The sequence below is a fragment of the Schistocerca cancellata genome, chromosome 2, assembly GCF_023864275.1.
Source record: "Schistocerca cancellata isolate TAMUIC-IGC-003103 chromosome 2, iqSchCanc2.1, whole genome shotgun sequence".
NCBI classification, from domain to species: Eukaryota; Metazoa; Arthropoda; class Insecta; order Orthoptera; family Acrididae; genus Schistocerca; species Schistocerca cancellata.
The window spans coordinates 855059910-855082757 of NC_064627.1; the positions used below are offsets into that span (position 1 = coordinate 855059910).

General features: G+C 43.5%; 1 protein-coding gene across 1 annotated transcript in view; it reads left to right on the forward strand.

The window, feature by feature from the left end:
- The window catches only part of LOC126159335 (carboxypeptidase B-like), a 286629-nt gene that overhangs the window by 172048 nt on the left and 91733 nt on the right, over window positions 1-22848 (forward strand). Inside the window, exon 3 of the mRNA XM_049916508.1 lies at window positions 4352-4451. Within this exon, the coding sequence (XP_049772465.1) occupies window positions 4352-4451 (100 nt within the window). The remainder of the gene's footprint in view (window positions 1-4351; window positions 4452-22848) is intronic.

Here is a 22848-nt window from a genome sequence, read left to right on the forward strand (position 1 = left end):
GCCTGTATCCACCAGTATCCTTGCCTCTTTATCCCGTATGGTAGCAGATAACCAGCATTCCGCCTTCACATTCGCCTTAATGGCATGAAATTTTATTGGGAACGCCTGGCGGCGGTTCCGACATTCCCGTTTGAGTTTAACTGATTTCTATTTCCAAAAACTTTCTTAGACCTGCATTCCTTGAATGTGTGACCTATTCTTTGACAATTAGTGCATTTAGGTTGTCTGCAGTTTTTTGCTATATGGCCCTGTCGATTGCACCTAAAACATCGTACTCCTGCTGAAAATACATTTCGCTTCTCCTTGTATCTGGTGGCAATGTCAATTTCTTCAAAAGCTGTCGCCACAGATACAGCTTCTGCTAAATTCTTAGGAAACTCTGCCCTGACACGACGGGACGTTTCAGGAGGTAACCCACGTAAAAATGTATCCAGAGCTCTATTTTCTGCCTCTTGTAAAATAACTCTATTTGCTTCATCACTAGTTGTCAACTGATAGGTGTTAATATTAACTTTTCTAATCCTATCTACAAAGCTTTCTAACGACTCGTTTCGCCTCTGAGTGATAGTGTTTAACTGTTCCCTATAAAATCTACAGCTGTTCTGTTTTTGAAAACGTTTAAGTAATCCTTTCTTCAATTCCTCAAATGTTGGAGCATTCCGTAATTCTTCATGGTATAATACGTGCGCTTTAGCCTCTCCTAGCAATCTTAACTTTGTCATTTGTAAGAGCTGTTCATCTGACCATGATCCTAACTTTGCAGCTGCTACTAAATCATCAAAAAAGGCTGTTATGTCTTCGCCAGGTTTACCTGAAAAAGGAGTTACCAAGGCTGCTGCTGAGGAATCTAGGGTAGGAGGGACTGAACTGGTTTGCCTAACCTCACACAACTGTTTGAATAATGCATTATTATCATTTTTAAGCTGTGCTATTTGATTAACTAAGCTCTGAATAGCTTCATCAGTAGAAACCCCTTGTGGTGCTGACTCTGACTTTGTACGATTTCGTGTCATCATTTTATAAACTGTTAGTTACACAATCTTACCACACTGAATTAAAAAGATGTTTAAAAATTTTCGACAAACTCTTAAAATTATGAGAGAGAATACACTTCTAAATAAAGAAAATATTACGACTGCTATGCAAACCTCTATCCTTTCACACATTAAACAATACTAACTGTGGACCGTTAGTGACTGTCATTCACACCTCATATTGAGCCAAGGGGTTTTCTCTGACACCAAATGTAACAACTACTACGGCTTCTGACATCAAATGTAACAGTTGTGGTTACTAAATGTGACACTTCTGTCACTCAATGTAACTGGGTTTTCTCTTTTGATGCTGTCAATTGTCAGGATGAGCATTCTCAAGCATTCTGTCAGGGTGAAAATATTAAATAAATAAACTTTTCTCTCTTACAAAATGTGGGCAGGGTGGGTTCTTCCTTGGCTCGGGTATGAGGTCGAATGAAACATCATTTTTACAAAAGATAACTTTTATTGAAAGTTTCGTACAGCTGTTATCTTACTGGACGTTCTGGTTCGGAGAGCGGCAGCCGTGTCGTTTGCGTAGCCTTCTGCTGCGGCAGCGGCGGCGGCGGCGGCGGCGGCGGCGGCGTCTGATTACGCGTAGCGGTGTGTATCTCGTGTCGCCGTCTCGCCCAGCTGACCGGAGACGCGCAGCGCGAGGTGGCCTGTTTAATTATTGCGAGCGACGTCGTGCATCGGGTGGTGATACCTTGAATGTGGCGTCCCAGTGTTTCTCTTCTCTAAGCGGCCGCGTGTGTTGTGCGTCGACCAGCGGAGCGGCGCGGCGGGGGAAGGCCAGTGTCCCGGACTCGAACCACGGACTCCCGCTTGCCAGTCTTCGGCTGTCAGGTCTTCATCCAGCTCACAGGTGACTGCTGAAGTGAGGCCGTCTCCTTCCCGTCCTCACGAGTCACCCGGGTATGTAAAATCAGACTTCAAAATACCTTTTAACTTCTTCTTCTGGCACTGAGGCTGCTGCTTGCTATTCCATTACAGCGGCGGACTCGGTGCGTCTGTGCATGATGTAGTCTCTTCTTGCATGACGATCTTCAGCACCGAAACTAACTTAAAACAACTGCTACGCTTCTTCTTCGTCTTCTTCGTCGCTCGTCTCCGTCTTCGTCTCCGTCTTCGCCTTCGTCTTCCTCTCGTCTTCATCTACCTCCCCCGGGCCCACTGCGTCTCGCGTATTTATTCACTTCAGTTTACTGGAGGTGAACGACTTCACGGCCATTGCCTCTTCTGTCACGTTGAAAAGATTCTCGAAGATTCTTCTTAACGTCGGTCATTGGCTCTTGGAATGTAGGCGAGGGCCTTTGCTCACATACGACAACTGAGAAACACGTGAGCCGGTCATTGCCTCTTCTGTCACGTTGAAAAGCTTCTCGAAGAATCTTCTTAACGTCGGTCATTGGCTCTTGGGATGTAGGTGAGGGCCTTTGCTCACATGCGGCAACTGAGAAACACGTGAGCCGGTCGGGCGATGCCCTGACGGCTGAATCGACAGCGCCCGCTTATGTGGAACTTGCTGACTTCACGGTCATTGTCTCTGCTGTTCTGCTGTTCGGCTCGCTGAATGCCAGTATGTAACTTTCTAACTAAACCAAGTTTTTCATTTATATTCTAATTTCTACTTCACTTTGATTTCACTAATTTATTTACTTAAGTACCACTCAACAGCATTGACACGTAATAGGCGTGAATGGCGTCCTGTGGTACAGCCATCCATGCTGCATTCACCTGGTTCCAAAGTTCATCTGTGGTGGGTGCCTTTGAATCACAGCGCTGCACCCGTCGTTTCACCATATCCCACACATTTTCGATTGGCGACATGTCTGGTGATCTGGCAGGGCAGGACAAAAGGCTTACATAATGTCACACCAAGACAACACACAATTGTTCGTGCACCAACACGTGATAGTGCATTGTCTTTGTGAAAAATGGCGTCTGGGGTATTGTACGGAAAGGTCGTGGTTACGGGTCGCAGGATGTCATTCACGTAGGTCACACTGGTCACAGTACACTGGAACTGGACGTGCACCAACTGTGATTTTTGGCTACACCCAATAGCATCCCACACCCTAAGGCCTTAAGTTGGAGCTGTATGTCTTGTACGAATACAATCACTGTGATGCCGCCCCCCCCCCCCCCCCCCGCCCGTCTGCTGCGAACCAAAACGCGGCCTTCACTTTCAAACAAACAGAATCTGTATTCGTCCGAAAGCCGGCCATTGTGGCCGAGCGCTTCTAGGCGCTTCAGTCCGGATCCGCGCTGCTGCTACGGTCGCAGATTCGAATCCTGCCTCGGGCATGGATGTGTGTGATGTCCTTAGGTTAGTTAGGTTTAAGCAATTCTAAGTCTAGGGGACTCATGACGTCAGATGTTAAGTCCCATAGTGCTTAGAGCCATTTGAACCATTCGTCCGAAAATACTGCCTGATGCCATTCCTGTCCCCAGCGACCAGCGACGTCGTTCATTACACCATTTCCGTCTAGCATGTTCCTGCACATTCCTCAAAGGTAGGAGGAGAAGTGGACGAGGCCCACATAACGCACGCCGAAATAAACGGCGACAGACAAAGTTACCTCTGAAAGTGTACGATGTGTAACACTGTTCCACTGTTGTGCCAGAGACGAGGAGAACGCAGATCTGTCATGGAATGCCATTCGGATGAGATGTTGATCTTCTTGAGGGGTCATTGTGTTGTGTGACCTGATCCGCCTCGTTGTACTATACGGCCTTCCGTGAACCATTCTGCACACACCGGTTGCACTGCCGAAACAGTTAGTCCCACGCCCGTAGCAGTTTCCCGGATGGATGCATCACATTCTCTCATGCCAATAATGCGCCCTCTTTCAAACTCTCTGATTTGACGGTAGTGTTTGCGCATACGTCTGAGTGTGTCCTGCGCGTCTGCTCAAGCCACACTGACGCATTATCTTCGATTTATAGCGCCAAAGAGAGTCGCAGGCACATTTCACAGTGTTGGCCGGCGATCTCTATGTTGACTTTGAAACCGCTGGCCTTTATGGTTCAAATGCTTAAATTTTTGCAGAAAATACTAATGTACATACCCTGTGGATATGAACGTCCTATATCTAGTCGTTCAACGTGTTTTTTTTCTGAACGTGAGAATCAATTGCGTTTCGTTGCTTGTCACGAGCCCAGGGAATCTTACTTTACGGATGCGCATCGTTTTTGGTCCCAGTTGGGTTGCTGATGGAAATGGCCATAGCAATTCAGTACTGGTACATCCGTTCTCCTTACTCCTTCCGGTTGTCATCAGCAGCAATTCTCCAGAGCTTCCTTGTCTGTTCCAGGTCGGCGGACTTCGCAGTCTCTCCGGACATCCTTGAGGATGTCAAGGACTTCCTGGAGGAGCACGCCATCCCTCACACTGTCATGATTCCCGACCTGCAGGTGAGCCACTGTATAATTTACCAATGGTACGGTCGCAAAATCGGCATCTGATTGTACCGACGGTACAGTTTAATTGTTGGACTCGTCTGTGCGAATGTTAAATGACGGCGTTGCCTTATCCCACAAAGTTTCTGATTGTTGATAGTACTTCATACCATTACTTAAGAATGACGGTTTTATTGAGGGCAGTTCGTACGGATGCTGTATTTATTTAATACACGACTCAAGTCTATTTATTTTCTTCAAGAAACCGTTCTTAGACTGAAAACCTTTCTCATGTCTTCCCCTTCTTATTCACAAATATTTCTCTGTAAACAGCGAGCGGAGCGATTCCAGAGAAATGATGTAACCTACCGACTGGGAGAAGACGATGTACGAAGGGCGTTTGCTAAGTAATGCAACACATTTTTTCTGGGCTATTTTCTGTTGCAAAAATGCTGAATTTGTTGTAGCACATCGTGGAATATTCCCACTTCAGTCCCTACAGTTCCGATAGGTGGCGGTCCATACGTAACCTTCAAAATGGGTCTGTAATGGAAGTGCGTTCCAAACAGGGAGCTGTCACTTGAAACGACCCCTTTGAAAATTCATTATTTATGGCAGTGCTGGGAAAACTCTTACGTTATTTGATGCAGAGACAGCTGAGTAAAACTGAACTTACTCAGACAGTTCTCTCTTTACTTATTCTGATCATCACTAAACTGACGCACCTGACGCACAATATTTATTAGCGCAACGCAGTCTCACTTTCAATAATCCGTACAAAAGAATGGCCCTGACTAAGAATAACTTATACCGTTCATGGATCACTTACCTCACAAAAATCTTCGTTACTCGAACTACTGCAATACAGCGAGGGCCAATTCTGCCAGTTAAATAAAAGATTCTAACTACTGAAGGCACTAACTACTGATAGGCATAGTTAGCAAATGAAAGATTTTGTTAGAGAACAATCAATGTATTTACCTTAATAGTGTTCAAAAGTCATCATCTATATATATCTATCAATTCATGACGTCCATCTTTACAAATTTCCTTTTTCTAGAGGACACACGTCGAGATCGTCCGCTTGTATTAATTTCTCAAAACTCTGGCATCTCTCTCTCCACATCCACCACTGCTGGCTACTCACCTCCAACTGCCCAACGCTACGCGCTGTTCGTATCCAGCTGCCCAACACTACGCAAGCGAATATTCCAACAATGAGTCCAACCAGCCACAGGCTGCACACAGCGCAGTCAGCGATTTTCATACAGGGCACTGCGTGGTGTTGCCAACATAAAAACCTAAACAGCCTACTTACACACTGAGTATCCTTTGATGGAAAACCAGAGCATCGTAGATATTCATAGGCGCTTGTAGAGCATCTACGGCGACCTAGCAGTGAACAAAAGCACTGTGAGTCGTTGGGCGTGGCGTCTGTCATCATCGCAACAAGGTCGCGCCTGACTGATCCCTCTCGTGCGTGCCGGCTGCGCACGGCTGTGACTCCTGAAATGTAAAATGCGGACACTGTCATTCGAGGTGATCGACGGGTCACAATCAAACACATTCATCTCAACGCAAGACGTCGCATAAGTCTGCGCACCCGAGAAGACCTCGCAAAACTTCCAGTAAGCTGGCGTAAGGCTGCCGCATTGAACGGAGATTATAGTGAAAAAGTGGTTTTTGAGCAAAAGAGCGGAACAATAACACGGTTTATTGGAATCCCGAAAGAATCCAACCTGCATTCGGAAAAAAATAAAATGTGTGGTGTTACTTACTGAACGCCGCTCGTACTACATGTCACTATTCTAAAAGGTGTCGTCGGGTGTTACTCCACTCGTTTGAAGTGAGATGACGAGATGGTGCTCACTGTAAACAAAATGAAAGGTTCACTGTATTTCCTGCAGGTGGTGTCCACAGCTCGTAAATACACTAAAGGCCATTAAAATTTCTACACCAAGAAGAAATGCCGATGATAAACGGGTATTCATTGGACAAATACATTATACTAGAACTGACATCTGATTACATTTTCACGCAATTTGGGTGCATAGATCCTGAGAAATCAGTACCCAGAACAACCACCTCTGGCCGTAATAACGGCCTTGATACGCCTGGGCATTGAGTCAAACAGAGCTTGGATGGCGTGCACAGGTACAGCTGCCCATGCAGCTTCAACACGATACCACAGTTCATCAAGAGTAGTGACTGGCGTATTGTGACGAGCCAGTTGCTCGGCCACCATTGACCAGACGTTTTCAGTTGGTGAGAGATCTCGAGAATGTGCTGGCCAGGGCTGCAGTCGAACATTTTCTGTATCCAGAAAGGCCCGTACAGGACCTGCAACATGCGGTCGTGCATTATCCTGCTGAAATGTAGCGTTTCGCAGGGATCGAATGAAGGGTAGAGTCACGGGTCGTAACACTTCTGAAATGTAACGTCCACTGTTCAAAGTACCGTCAATGCGAACAAGAGGTGACCGAGATGTGTAACCAATGGCACCCCATACCATCACGCCGGGTGATACGACAGTATGGCGATGACGAATACACGCTTCCAATGTGCGTTCACCGCGATGTCGACAAACACTGATGCGACCATCATGATGCTGAAACAGAATCTGGATTCATCCGAAAAAATGACGTTTTGCCATTCGTGCACCCAAGTTCGTCGTTGAGTACACTATCGCAGGCGCTCCTGTCTGTGATGCAGCGTCAAGGGTAACCGCAGCCATGGTCTCCGAGATGATAGCCTATGCTGCTGCAAACGTCGTCGAACTGTTCGTGCAGATGGTTGTTGTCTTGCAAACGTCCCCATCTGTTGACTCAGGGATCGAGACGTGGCTGCACGATCCGTTACAGCCATGCGGATAAGATGGCTGTCATCTCGACTGATAGTGATACGAGGCTGTTGGGATCCAGCACGGCGTTCCGTATTACCCTCCTGAACCCACCGATTCCATATTCTGCTAACAGTCATTGGATCTCGGCCAACGCGAGCAGCAATGTCGCGATACGATAAACCGCAATCGCGATTGGCTACAATCCGACCTTTATCAAAGTCGGAAACTTATGGTACGCATTTCTCCTCCTTACACGCGGCATCACAACAACGTTTCACCAGGCAACGTCGGTCAACTGCTGTTTGTGTATGGGAAATCGGTTGGAAACTTTCCTCATGTCAGCACGTTGTAGGTGTCGCAACCGGCGCCAACCTTGTGTGAATGCTCTGAAAAGCTAATCATTTACATATCACTGCATCTTCTTCCTGTCGGTTAAATTTCGCGTCTGTAGCACGACATCTTCGTGGTGTAGCAATTTTAATGGCTAGTAGTGTACATGGTATACATTTCACTATCTATCAGTGTGGTGAAAATGCTTACAAAATTGTAATGACGTAAATTTAGCATACTGTCATGAAACTGTTTTAGGTATGAATATGGTGTCACTCCTGCCGGGCCCTCAGTAACAAAAATGAAATCATAAAAAGTCATTCTGTGACACCGAAACTAAAATATATAGTACCAAGTAATTAAATCGACAGTATCCAAACACATGAATGAAACAGTTGAATATAAAACACTTGAACAGAACAACGTGTCACCAAGAGTGAAATACATTAACACAATTCAATAAGGGAGAGTTTTGTACCTTGACGATAGAGTATCTAGGAACGCTGATATTTACTCAACTGTGTTTCAATCTAATGACCAATTTCAGAATCACATGAAGGGTTGGTCACTAGGAACCGAGCAGTTTCCGATTTTTCCACTGTTCCTGTTATTGTGAGACATAAAGTTGTGTTTTGTGCAACATTGGTAAGTATACAGAGTTCTACATATTTATGAGCTGTATAATTTAGTAAAGCTATTTGGAAGGTCCTGTAGGTTCTTAAGTTACAAAATTCTATGGTGAGTAAAATTCTATAATATTTTCAAAATTACTTATATAACTTGTGGACGGTTAAGCAATAAATCGTTAGTCGTGTGCACCGTCTTGTACCTTGAAACAGAAGGTCTTCTACCACCTGGAAATGTGACATTTACAAATTAACTTAGCTTCTTTTACCTACTGTTTCAAAATTCGTTTGACTTGTAATTCCTTTTTGGTTACATTTGTATTCGATTTCACTTACTGAACACTAGTGTGTAGTAGAGCAATAAAGTAACAGACAGACTATTAAACATACACTCCTGGAAATTGAAATAAGAACACCGTGAATTCATTGTCTCAGGAAGGGGATACTTTATTGACACATTCCTGGGGTCAGATACATCACATGATCACACTGACAGAACCACAGGCACATAGACACAGGCAACAGAGCATGCACAATGTCGGCACTAGTACAGTGTATATCCACCTTTCGCAGCAATGCAGGCTGCTATTCTCCCATGGATACGATCGTAGAGATGCTGGATGTAGTCCTGTGGAACGGCTTGCCATGCCATTTCCACCTGGCGCCTCAGTTGGACCAGCGTTCGTGCTGGACGTGCAGACCGCGTGAGACGACGCTTCATCCAGTCCCAAACATGCTCAATGGGGGACAGATCCGGAGATCTTGCTGGCCAGGGTAGTTGGCTTACACCTTCTAGAGCACGTTGGGTGGCACGGGATACATGCGGACGTGCATTGTCCTGTTGGAACAGGAAATTTCCCTTGCCGGTCTAGGAATGGTAGAACGATGATTTCGATGACGGTTTGGATGTACCGTGCACTATTCAGTGTCCCCTCGACGATCACCAGTGGTGTACGGCCAGTGTAGGAGATCGCTCTCCACACCATGATGCCGGGTGTTGGCCCTGTGTGCCTCGGTCGTATGCAGTCCTTATTGTGGCGCTCACCTGCACGGCGCCAAACACGCATACGACCATCATTGGCACCAAGGCAGAAGCGACTCTCATCGCTGAAGACGACACGTCTCCATTCGTCCCTCCATTCACGCCTGTCGCGACACCACTGGAGGCGGGCTGCACGATGTTGGGGCGTGAGCGGAAGACGGCCTAACGGTGTGCGGGACCGTAGCCCAGCTTCATGGAGACGGTTGCGAATGGTCCTCGCCGATACCCCAGGAGCAACAGTGTCCCTAATTTGCTGGGAAGTGGCGGTGCGGTCCCCTACGGCACTGCGTAGGATCCTACGGTCTTGGCGTGCATCCGTGCGTCGCTGCGGTCCGGTCCCAGGTCGACGGGCACGTGCACCTTCCGCCGACCACTGGCGACAACATCGATGTACTGTGGAGACCTCACGCCCCACGTGTTGAGCAATTCGGCGGTACGTCCACCCGGCCTCCCGCATGCCCACTATACGCCCTCGCTCAAAGTCCGTCAGCTGCACATACGGTTCACGTCCACGCTGTCGCGGCATGCTACCAGTGTTAAAGACTGCGATGGAGCTCCGTATGCCACGCCAAACTGGCTGACACTGACGGCGGCGGTGCACAAATGCTGCGCAGCTAGCGCCATTCGACGGCCAACACCGCGGTTCCTGGTGTGTCCGCTGTGCCGTGCGTGTGATCATTGCTTGTACAGCCCTCTCGCAGTGTCCGGAGCAAGTATGGTGGGTCTGACACACCGGTGTCAATGTGTTCTTTTTTCCATTTCCAGGAGTGTAGTTATGAAACATCTAAATAATAAAATCAATTTAAAAAACCATCATAGGCTGTCAGTTTTTTTATTCAAGATGACTTTATTGCGCCATGTATGCAAAGCACATAATTGGCGAGTTTCTGCCTTTGTCCATTTTAAAATGTCTGTGAATATAATACCAAAAGGATAGTAAACAGATCAGATATTTTATTGAACATCGTTATGCTAGCACATTACAACTGTTATTAAATTACTTACATATAATTGGTAATGTCTATGTCACATATAAAACCGGTTTCGTGCAAACGTCGTTGTGGTTAGATTTTTTTCGAATGACCTCATGCGTTCCTTTTCCATAAAGTAGAATATTAGAATTAACTATTTACGTCATTAGTAAAAATACAAAACCATCGTTACAAAGAGACACAATGTTGCTCCGCTATCACTGCCAGATTTCATGACAGCAAAAACAGTCTCTGTTGTCAATTAACTCACATAGAACTCAAAATATGACTAAATTGTCTTAAAATCTATTCTGCAATTTTGTCTGCATGTTTAATATAATAAATCCCATTTCAGAAAAAGCAGCTGAAGATATTGTTAAGGATGTCTTTCAAAGAATTATTAAGTGGTTCTCAGAAAATGGACTCTCCCTTAATTTTGAAAAAAACTCACTATACCCAGTTCTGTACACCGAACAGAGTCATACCGACAATTGATGTAGCGTATGAGCAGGGCTCAGTTAACAGGATAGATTTCTCCAAATTTTTGGGTGTATTAACATTAGCACTATTCATGTGTGTATGTAATCAGACTTGTTCCACATCATGTCGATAAAATAATCGTGAAAATGATCTACGAAACCCGACATAGCTAAACTAAACTAACTGGCTGCTTTATAAGATGTTCGTATATCTATATATGTCCATAGTTTTTCCTTATTTGCTCTATGCAAGATTATTATTGTTTTTTTTATAGAAAAGCATTTTTATTTGCCAATCAGATGTATAATTTATATTTATTCTGCTGGTTTCGTTTCTTTCAACCATCATCATCTGAAAGAACTGAACAATCATAAGAAATAATATGTAATAGACAAAAAAATTTAGTGTTGACCTCTGAAACCAACATTATACTTACAGAATTATACTGTTGGTTTAACAATGTATATTTCTCATAGAAGGCATTTTTGTATACCAAATGGAGCAATGGTAAAACGTAAAATGCAACATGACTACTGTAGATTTTTACAAATTCTTAATAAGTTTCGACATGGTACACGTACACTCTTGACAGTTAACAGGCGACTGACATCTCAGGCGTATGTGCCTTCAGGTGTCCAACTTGTCTAATATCACGGAGTGAAAACATACTAGGTACATTAAAAGCATTGGTTAAATCGAAGGGGAGACTATTTCACAAAATTATTTACAGTGTTGGCATTATGTGGTGCGTGAACAAACAACACGCTATGGGTATAGAATAAGGAATACAAAGAACGAACGTTAACTTATAGGACACGCACATATGAAAATAATGGCATGCAAGAACCATATACTGGTGTAACACAGTAATGGCGTTGATAAACTACACTTCTAGAAAATAGTAACAATAATTCACCATATCATTCAATGAGGAAGTGTCAAGATTACAATTTTCGTTGTAGTAACAAGCGTCAATTTTATCACAAAAAAACTGACAATTCAACAACTGTAATAGTTAATGACAGTGAATTTTTGTCAACTCACATATTCTATGAGAAAATGAAGTATTATACAAAATCATTAAAGTAAAACATTTGTTTGCACCTTAAACAACCAGCACTTTAAATTAACAAGGTGAAACTACTGTACATATAATATAAAGAGTTACTTTGAAATTGTAGAAACAAGATACGTCATAAAAATTACATTAGACAGTATCTTACACGACAGATCAATAAAACATGTAAGTAACACAACGTAGACTTCTGGTTACTATAGACTTGAAACTCGGGCTACCAATATCATAAAACCTAGACTTCGGACTGTAGCTGTAATATACACTGGGTGTAACTGATTATAAATTACAATAGTACTGTTTACGTACCTATAGTGGTAAGAAGAAGCACGTAAGTGAAAGTACATGAAGAAATATCATTTGTACATCATTGTACATCGTTGCTTAAGATGCAAACAAGTGTTTAAATTTCATGAGTTTCTATAAAAACTCGTTTTCCCATGTAAAATGTGAAGTGACGAAAATTCACTGTCATAGATTATTACGGTTGTTGACTTGTCGTTTTATTGGTCATAAAGTTGACATTTGCTACTGTAATGAAAACTGTAACCCTGACACATCTGCACTGAATAATAACTTGAGTTATCGCCAGAAGATGATGAGTTCGAAACTCATTGAAACGTTGCGACAAGACGACGCCACCACTCGGCTGATAACTCGAGAAGAATTTACCAGTGGAATACGCCGAGAAAGACTGCAATCACACTTACCGTAAGTGTTTTCTACGAGTAGTTTATCAACGCCATTACTGTATTACACCATTATATGGCTCTTATATGACATCGTTTTCGTATGTACATTTTATGGGTTTGGTATTTCTTACAAATTAACGTTTGTTTAGGCTTTATTCATTATGCTACACTCATAGCGTGTTGTTTATTCACAGCACCGTACGGTGATAACACTGTAATTATTCTTGTCAACTATTCTTCCCTCCGATTTCACCAATGATGGTATTGTAGACAGTATGATGGTATTGTAGATAGTATGTAATCTTTTATATTAGACTCCTTGGGCGTCTGAAGGTGCAGAGGTCTGAGATGTCAGTCGGCTGTGAACTGTCAAAAGTGCGTGTGTAACTTGTCGAAGCTTTTTAAGAGTTTGTCAAAAACTTGTTGCCTTGCATTTTAAGTATGCACATTATTACACTTCGTATATGAAAGAGTGTTCTAAGAGAAATGTGCACATTGAAACCAAAAGATATTACACTTTTGTAAGTACTGCATATGATGTTGGTTTGAGAGGTGCGGCTGTAACTTTTCTTTTTTGTCTGTGTATATCATACATGTTTTCTTTTGTTTGTTCAGTTTTTCCAGTTGGTGATGATCGAAACAATCGAAATCGGTCGAATAAATGTAATTTATGCAGCTGAATGGCAAATAAAAATGCTTTTCTATCAATAGATCACAGCTGTAGCCAGTTATCTACATAAATTCTTTATTAATGTTTCGTTTATGTCTAACGTGGAGTTGCTGTATTTACAAAGAGGATGTTGACACATACAACAAGAAATTAATAGTTCTCGAAGAATTTCTTGATTGGAACACTTTTAAATGCCAACGGTAAGCATGTTCCTAGGTACGTCATCGTGTTGTGCCTTGGAACATTTTTTTCATGTTCTGAAAAAAAACTAAGTTTCCCTTATAAATTCAGGAAAAACTACAGAACGGAGAAAGTGAGACCTGTCATATAAGAATGTAATAATAAAATATATTACACTTGTATTACAGGGCTAGAGGCGAGTCTTGAAAAGTACTCCAAGGTATAATAGTCTTCCCTTTTTTAGTAAACTGCTTATTTCTATGATCGCTGCTGTTAGATGAACGCACTACGCATACTGACGAACTGGGAACCCGATTCAATACACTTGCTCAATGCAAAGGTGGCACAGTGCGATATGGAGAGAGTATAGTAATAGCAATGTTTACGATTTTCTTCATAAATACATACTGCACAACTGTACACAAACTGTGAGCTATTTGTGGCAATTGGTTCTATTACTTTGTACCATATTTTTTCATTGCCACTGACGCGGAAAGACTTTTTATAATTTTATTTTTGTTATTGACACAAGAGCAGGAGAGACGCCATACAGAGTGGTATAACAATTTAATGTCGGTATGTTAGATTTAAGTTCTGATAATGTCGTGAGCACGTTCACTACATATTGTTAATTCATAGTCAGATGGTCAAAGGTACCTCGTGTGTTCTTTCCATTGCTGTGCAGATTGCCTGATGACGATCAATTCGGTCGAAACTGCTAACGAATGAGTGTTTGAATTGCCGCCCTTGACTTTAAATGAAAATTATTTCTTTAAAATCTCCCTGTTTCGTGGTAACGTAAAGCAATATAGTCCTGGAGTTTCCCGTGCCATTCTAAAAGAGGCAAAACAAGTAATGCCGTATTGCTAATTACGGACTCAACTTCTGTTACGGTTTACCTGCTTTAGGTTTTCGTACCTCAGTCGGTAAGAACAGAACCCACATGGAATCACTTTGTCGTCCGTCCGTCCATCTGTCTGTCTGTCCGACTGTTCAGAACCCACTATCTCAGTAACTGGAACAAGTATCAAGTTGAAATTTGTCACGTATTAAGGTCCCTTGGCGCTATAACAAACATTAGCCTCTAAGTCAATCCAGCCAAAATATAAGGCCACTTATGATACATACTCGTAGCATACTCACTTATCAAACTCACGGTGTACTTCCCGTTTACCTAGAATGATGAAATTTGCCAAGAAACAAGGTTTCACATTACAACCAAAGAAAAAAATCCGAAAATTGTTAATTTGTAGATATACCACACGGAAAAAATTTGTCGTTTGTTATTCGACTACCATCACCTGTTAAGACTCCTTTTTCTCAGGGACGGATAGACGTATCACGTCGAAATTTATATCACATATTGAGATCTGTAGTCCTTTGGTGCTGTGAAAATATGAAACTGCTAACTCGGAATAATCAAAAGATGCGGTTATTTATGTCTCATATTTTGATACTTGCAAACTCACTCCTCGTAACCTGTAGGGTACTTCACCTTGATATAGAATCATGAAATTTGGCAGTAAGAGAGGTTTGACAGTACAAGTAGCGAAAAAAAAATCAGGAAATTGTTCATTCATGATTGTACCAAACTAAAAAAACTATTTCTTTTGTCTGTTGTAATTCGACTTCAGACTTGAAACTGAAACACTCTCGAAGGTCTTGGAATCCTTGTGGCCGATATTTTGACAGTATCACTGTCGACAACAGGCAAAAACTGTGGAGATTCTCGTTTCTCGGAATGAATGAACTGTCTGTATACATAATTAAAATTATACGGACCTCTCAGTGCGCGAATCCTACTCGCATCCGGCCCTTTTTTTTTCAGTAAGCACAGACGCTTCCGACAATGACGATACTCGGTATCGAAAAAAATAATGAGAGACTGCACTAGCAGCAGTAGTTCGAGACCCCGCCAGACCCACTTCTCTGAATACGCAGCCTAATTAGGACTTGCTCTTATTTGAGCTCTGTCGACGAGTAGCCTGCTGAGCAAGTAAGTGGGCGCATTTTCTGTAACGGGATAACGGCCACGGCCCCATTAAGGTATTTTTGCTGCCAGCTCAAGTCCCGGTTGTGACACCGACGTTTGTAGGTTATGCAGTACGGCGGCTAGTCGGAAAATAATTCTTCATCTTGTTTCTCTTCTCTCCTTTGTTAAGCTGGTAATGTGGTAATAATGAATTTGGCGCACTTCCGCAAACCTTCTTCTACAAGGCCCACTCCAGTAACAGCGTCGTACGTCAACAGCTGGCTGCCCTGTAGAAGTATAGAAAATGGGCAACATTGACAAACTTGGCAGTGTGTTACGCTCCAGGGGGTAGTTCTATACTCACAAATACTCACTAAACACAGGAGGGGGGACTCGATATTTAACGACCGCGCGCGTAAGCTCAGTGTGCTCGGTTTTCTCCCGGCGGTTGCTGTTCTCTCCTTGACTGCCTGCTTCGATGTGTCCTTTAATAATTATTATTTAACAGAGTGCGGAGCCACTCACACAAACAATGCCAACTTAGTCTGGTAGAATTAGTATATCCTAATAAAACACGTACACAGGGCTGGGCTGCACTGCTCACAATTACGTCTACATCTACATCTACATTTATTCAGGGAGTTCATAAGATCTACATAAAATAATAAGTAATGAAATTTTTTCCCCTATGTAAACACATATTCCAGGTTTTTTGTGTCCCAATAGCTCAGATTAGGCTATCAAAGGTTTTCAACCTAATAGAAAAACCAATTTTTGCCAATCACTACCTGGTTATAATAAATACACTCCTGGAAATTGAAATAAGAACACCGTGAATTCATTGTCCCAGGAAGGGGAAACTTTATTGACACATTCCTGGGGTCATATACATCACATGATCACACTGACAGAACCACAGGCACATAGACACAGGCAACAGAGCATGCACAATGTCGGCACTAGTACAGTGTATATCCACCTTTCGCAGCAATGCAGGTTGCTATTCTCCCATGGAGACGATCGTAGATATGCTGGATGTAGTCCTGTGGAACGGCTTGCCATGCAATTTCCACCTGGCGCCTCAGTTGGACCAGCGTTCGTGCTGGACGTGCAGACCGCGTGAGACGACGCTTCATCCAGTCCCAAACATGCTCAATGGGGGACAGATCCGGAGATCTTGCTGGCCAGGGTAGTTGACTTACACCTTCTAGAGCACGTTGGGTGGCACGGGATACATGCGGACGTGCATTGTCCTGTTGGAACAGCAAGTTCCCTTGCCGGTCTAGGAATGGTAGAACGATGGGTTCGATGACGGTTTGGATGTACCGTGCACTATTCAGTGTCCCCTCGACGATCACCAGTAGTGTACGGCCAGTGTAGGAGATCGCTCCCCACACCATGATGCCGGGTGTTGGCCCTGTGTGCCTCGGTCGTATGCAGTCCTGATTGTGGCGCTCACCTGCACGGCGCCAAACACGCATACGACCATCATTGGCACCAAGGCAGAAGCGACTCTCATCGCTGAAGACGACACGTCTCCATTCGTCCCTCCATTCACGCCTGTCGCGACACCACTGGAGGCGGGCTGCACGATGTTGGGGCGTGAGCGGAAGACGGCCTAACGGTGTGCGGGACCGTAGCCCAGCTTCATGGATACGGTTGCGAATGGTCCTCGCCGATACCCCAGGAGCAACAGTGTCCCTAATTTGTTGGGAAGTGGCGGTGCGGTCCCCTACGGCACTGCGTAGGATCCTACGGTCTTGGCGTGCATCCGTGCGTCGCTGCGGTCCGGTCCCAGGTCGACGGGCACGTGCACCTTCCGCCGACGACTGGCGACAACATCGATGTACTGTGGAGACCTCACGCCCCACGTGTTGAGCAATTCGGCGGTACGTCCACCCGGCCTCCTGCATGCCCACTATACGCCCTCGCTCAAAGTCCGTCAACTGCACATACGGTTCACGTCCACGCTGTCGCGGCATGCTACCAGTGTTAAAGACTGCGATGGAGCTCCGTATGCCACGGCAAACTGGCTGACACTGACGGCGGCGGTGCACAAATGCTGCGCAGCTAGCGCCATTCGACGGCCAACACCGCGGTTCCTGGTGTGTCCGCTGTGCCGTGCGTGTGATCATTGCTTGTACAGCCCTCTCGCAGTGTCCGGAGCAAGTATGGTGGGTCTGACACACCGGTGTCAATGTGTTCTTTTTTCCATTTCCAGGAGTGTAGATATAATAAAGCAGCGTCTTACTTCATAAGCAGAGGGCATTTGCGAACTTCTCTATGAATGCAATGACATCTACATCTACGTCTACATTTATACTCCGCAAGCCACCCAACGGTGTGTGGCGGAGGTCACTTTGCGTGCCGGAAAGCCTCTGTGCGCGCTCGAATCTCTCTAATTTTACATTTGTGATCTCCTCGGGAGGTATATGTAGAAGGAAGCAATAGATTCGATACCGTTAACGTTAATTCACAATTGATGTAGTCTGTATTTGCATTTCAACCGCGTGATCCGTTGTGACGTACTAAAGTTATCGCTCAAGTAATATACCCAAGTCAAATACGTGCAACAAATGAAGCGAATGCAATTCACTGTTCAAAAGGTGCATTACAATCACAGCTCTTCCAGTCAGTACTAAACAGTTCCCTCGTTCATTACAAGAGCGTGAGCGTGAACGTATCATCTACATCTACATAAATACTCTGCAAATCACATTTAAGTGCCTGGCAGAGGGATCATCGAACCACCTTCACAATTCTCTATTATTCCAATCTCGTATAGCGCGAGGAAAGAATGAACACCTATATCTTTCCGTACGAGCTCTGATTTCCCTTATTTTATCGTGGTGATCGTTCTGCCCTATGTAGGTCGGTGTCAACAAAATGTTTTCGCATTCGGAGGAGAAAGTTTCTGATTGGAATTGCGTGAGAAGATTCCGTCGCATCGAAAAACGCCTTTCTTTTAATGATATCCACCCAAAATCTGTGTCATTCCTGTGACACTCTCTCCCGTATTTCGCGATAATACAAAACGTGCTGCCCTTCTTTGAACTTTTTCAATGTACTCCGTCAGTCCTATCTGGTAAGGATTCCACTCCGCGCAGCAGTGTTCTAAAAGAGGACGGACAAGCGTAGTGTAGGCAGTCTTCTTAGTAGGTCTGTTACATTTTCTAAGTGTCCTGCCAATAAAACGCAGTCTTTGGTTAGCCTTCCCCACAACATTTTCTGTGTGTTTCTTCCAATTTAAGTTGTTCGTAATTGTAATACCTAGGCATTTAGCTGAATTTACGGCTTTTAGAGTAGACTGATTTATCGCGTAACCGAAGTTTAACGAGTTCCTTTTAGCACTCATGTAGATGACCTCACACGTTTCGTTATTTGGGGTCAACTGCCACTTTTCGCACCATTCAGATATTTTTTCTAAATCGTTTTGCAGTTTGTTTTGATCTTCTGGTGACTTTATAAGTCGATAAACGACAGCGTCATCTGCAAACAACCGAAGACGGCTTCTCAGATTGTCTCCCAAATCGTTTATATAGATAAGGAACAGCAAAGGGCCTATAACACTGCCTTGAGGAACGCCAGAAATCACTTCTGTTTTACTCGATGACTTTCTGTCAATTACTACGAACTGTGACCTCTTTGACACTAAATCACAAATCCAGTCACATATCTGAGACGATATTCCATAAGCACGCAATTTCACTACGAGCCACTTCCACTTATGTGGTACAGTGTCAAAAGCCTTCCGGCATGACGTGCACGTTTCAGAAAGTCGGTGTACTATATCCGAAAAGAGAAAGTATCTACTCTCGTGATATTCAGAGAGTCCAAGCATACATGTTTGTTTCGGTTGGAACTTGTAATTAGAGTCAGTCCTGTAGCAATCACGACGCGGTTGATTACAGATCTTCCGACACGACACACAAGATCGAAAATCGTCACCTTCCATAATAAGCATTAATGCTGAGATCTGAACACTGAGATGAAATGTATATATTGCGTGGCAAACATCACATCACAACAACTTGAGAAATGCGTGCTGTAGTCATGGCCTCAACAGTGCACGATGCCTGCGCTCTCGGTAACTAAATTACGACTCCACTGTTGCTCTCTAGCCTCGCCATAATGGTGACCATCGATACGTCAGCGATACAACGTACGCTTCCAAGAGTTCTGTGATTGACTTTCTTACTGCAAAAAGTGAAACGCCCAATATCATTTACTGAACTCCGAAGAAGGTCTATGGAGATACGCCGGCCAACGACAAATGAATTGTGCCGCCAGTTATCCATTGGTAAAGGCGATGTGGCGGCCATTATTAAAAAGCTGGGTTACTCCAAGACTTGTGGTCGCTGGTTATCGAAAATATTGACCGACCAGAATAAAGAAACAAGCAAAACAATTGCATCCAGTCCGTTGCACCGTCAGAGCGTCAGTTTGAAGACGTGGACGCCTTAATCTGCGCACCAATGGCTGAGGAATCAGAACCTTCATTTTTACCACAGAGGTATACGTGCTCTTGTTTCAACGTAGAAAAAAACTTGCAGTTAATGAAGGTGATTACACTGAAAAGTGAGAATACAATGGTGAACGTTGTAGCTGTTATCCTATGAATTTGGCATTTACTTTTCTTGTAATATAAAAATAAAAATAGGAGACGTTATTTTTGACTGATCCTCGTATCTCGTCTCACTAAGGACTGCCCTGTCTGTAACTTCCAAACAATGCCTCGCCATCTTCGGGATGTAAAATCGGTCAAAAACATCCGCAGACATTTTAATGCATATATCGCCGTCTGTACTTCCTATTATCCTGCCCAGAAAACAGCATGCTTATAAGCTTTGATATAAACATTTACAGCGATTTATGACAAGAATTACTTGAATTCCAAGGTAAGACATCTCAAAAAGTATTCCGAAGAAATGCCAGTGATGAAAAAGAAATGAGATTAGCGGTTTCCCACAATCGGAAACGCCAAGATATTCATCCAGGAAACGTTCAGGCTCTCAAAACTTTATCAATATACAGGTAATCTAATTTTTTCCCTATTTTGCAGCTCTGAACGTGACTGTATTCTATACACAGGAAATCTGAATAAAAACAGCACGATGCATTTTGAGGCGTATGGGTCCATCTTAAGGTACAAATCGTCTACTACATAATTTACGTTGGTCTTGAGAGAGGTGAAATGCATTTTCCTGTTACGAGAAAATTAAATTTTACGTTTCATATTTCATGAATCGATCGTGGAAATACGCGAGAAACAGCGTAAAAAAAAAAAAAGAAAAAAAGTGGAAAACTTACCGAACAAACAAGGAAGAACATTTTTAACCTTATGAGGTCAGCATAAGTTGGTTTATTCATAAGTACGTCGCACATCACGTGACTGGAGTCATATTTGTTTACAACTCATATTAAAAGCAGTTCACAGATGTAGTTTAACCTGATGTGATCAAAGATGAAGTTTATCACGTAATGTCAGAGATCTGAGTTTTAAGAGCTTGATATATGCAAGGAATATATTTAAAATAAGTCTTTAAATTAACTAAAGTAACTATGGCTAGCGAAATCTGTTTGTTCGCTTAAAATTATATAATTTTAAAGACTTATTTCAAATTTATTCCTTGCAACTATCGACTTCTTAAAACTCAAACTTCTGACACTATGTGATAAACTTCATCTTTGATCACATTGGGCTAAGCTACAGCTGTGAAGCGTTTTGAAACAGATGTAAGGAAATGTCGTCTTGGGTGACGTGAAGTGCGACTGGTATATGCTGACCTCAAAAGAGTAAAAATGTTCTTCCTTGTTTGTTTGGTAAGTTTTTCATAGTTTCTTCCACTGTTTCTCACAAATTTCTGCACTCGACTCACGCAATACGAATCCTAACATCTAAATTTTTCATAATAGGAAAATGCGTTTCTCCTCACTCAAGAGCAATGTAAATTAAGCACCAGACGATTTCACCTGAAAATGGACCAACAGGACTCGAAATACATCGTGTAATTTAATTAAACACGTAAAAAATATGACTGAAGACGTTTTTATTCTAACTTTCTATGTGCAGTAGTACTGACATTATAGCAGCCTAGTGCAAAGACTAACCAACTACCTCCTAATGTCAAGATATGTAAGACTGTGCACTTCATTGGATCGCATAATTGTAATAAAATTTGACTACAAAATTCATGTCTCATTAATAGTCATCCAAATATCAGCAAGGGACAAACTGCTAAAACAGAATAAAAGTTGTTTTAAAACATCCATATGTGTATTGAACACGACGCTCTTTTCATAAATAAGAGATCGATTGAGACCACAGTCTACTCCAAATTGATTGCTTCAGTTGAAACCATAATCGAAAAATTTACGTAATAAATCTTGGATCCAATGATAACAGACATTTTCGGTCGATGTATAAAATTCTACACACATCAAAAAAAATGTTTTGCATCACCTCGGTTAAGCGAGTTCCGGAACCTGTAAAGAAAATTGGAAAAGAGATCAACATAAACATCATTTCCGCCCTTTTTATTGCTCATGAAAACCACACATTGCATGTTGTACCACAATACAGTGAGACCTTCAGAGGTGGTGGTCCAGATTGCTGTACACATCGGTACCTCTAATACCCAGTAGCATGTTCTCTTGCATTGGTGCATGCCTGCTTTCGTCGTGGCATACTATCCACAAGTTCATCAAGGCACTGTTGGTCCAGATTGTCCCACTCCTCAACGGCGATTCGGCGTAGATCCCTCAGAACGGTTGGTGGGTCACGTCGTCTATAAACAGCCCTTTAAAATCTATCCCTGGCATGTTGGATAGGGGTTATGTCTGGAGAACGTGCTGGTCACTCTAGTCAAACGATGTCGTTATCCTGAAGGAAGTCATTCACAAAATGTGCACGATGGGGGCGCGAATTGTCGTCCATGAAGACGAATGCCTCGCCAGTAGGCTGCCGATATGGTTGCACTATCGGTCGGAGGATGGCATTCACGTATCGCACAACCGTTACGGTACCTTCGAGTACCACCAGCGGTATACGTCGGCCCCACATAATGCCACCCCAAAACAGCAGGGAACCTCCTCCTTGCTGCAATCGCTGGACATTGTGTCTAAGGCGTTCGGCCTTACCGGGTTACCTCCAAACATGTCTCCGACGAATGTCTGGTTGTAGGCATATGCGACACTCATCGGTGAAGAACGTGACGCCAATCCTGAGAGGTCCACTTGACATGTTGTTGGGCGCATCTGTACCGCGCTGCATGGTGTCGTGGTTGCAAAGATGGACCTCGCCGTGGACGCCGAGAGTGAAGTTGCGCATCATGCAGCCTATTGCGCACAGTTTGAGTCGCAACACGACGTTATGTGGCTGCACGAAGAGCATTGTTCAACATGGTGGCGTTTCTGTCAGGGTTCCTCCGAGCCATAATCCGCAGGCAGCGGTCATCCTCTGCAGTAGCAGTCCTCGGGCGGCCTGAGCAAGACATGTCATCGACAGTTCCTCCATGTCCGAACAACATCGC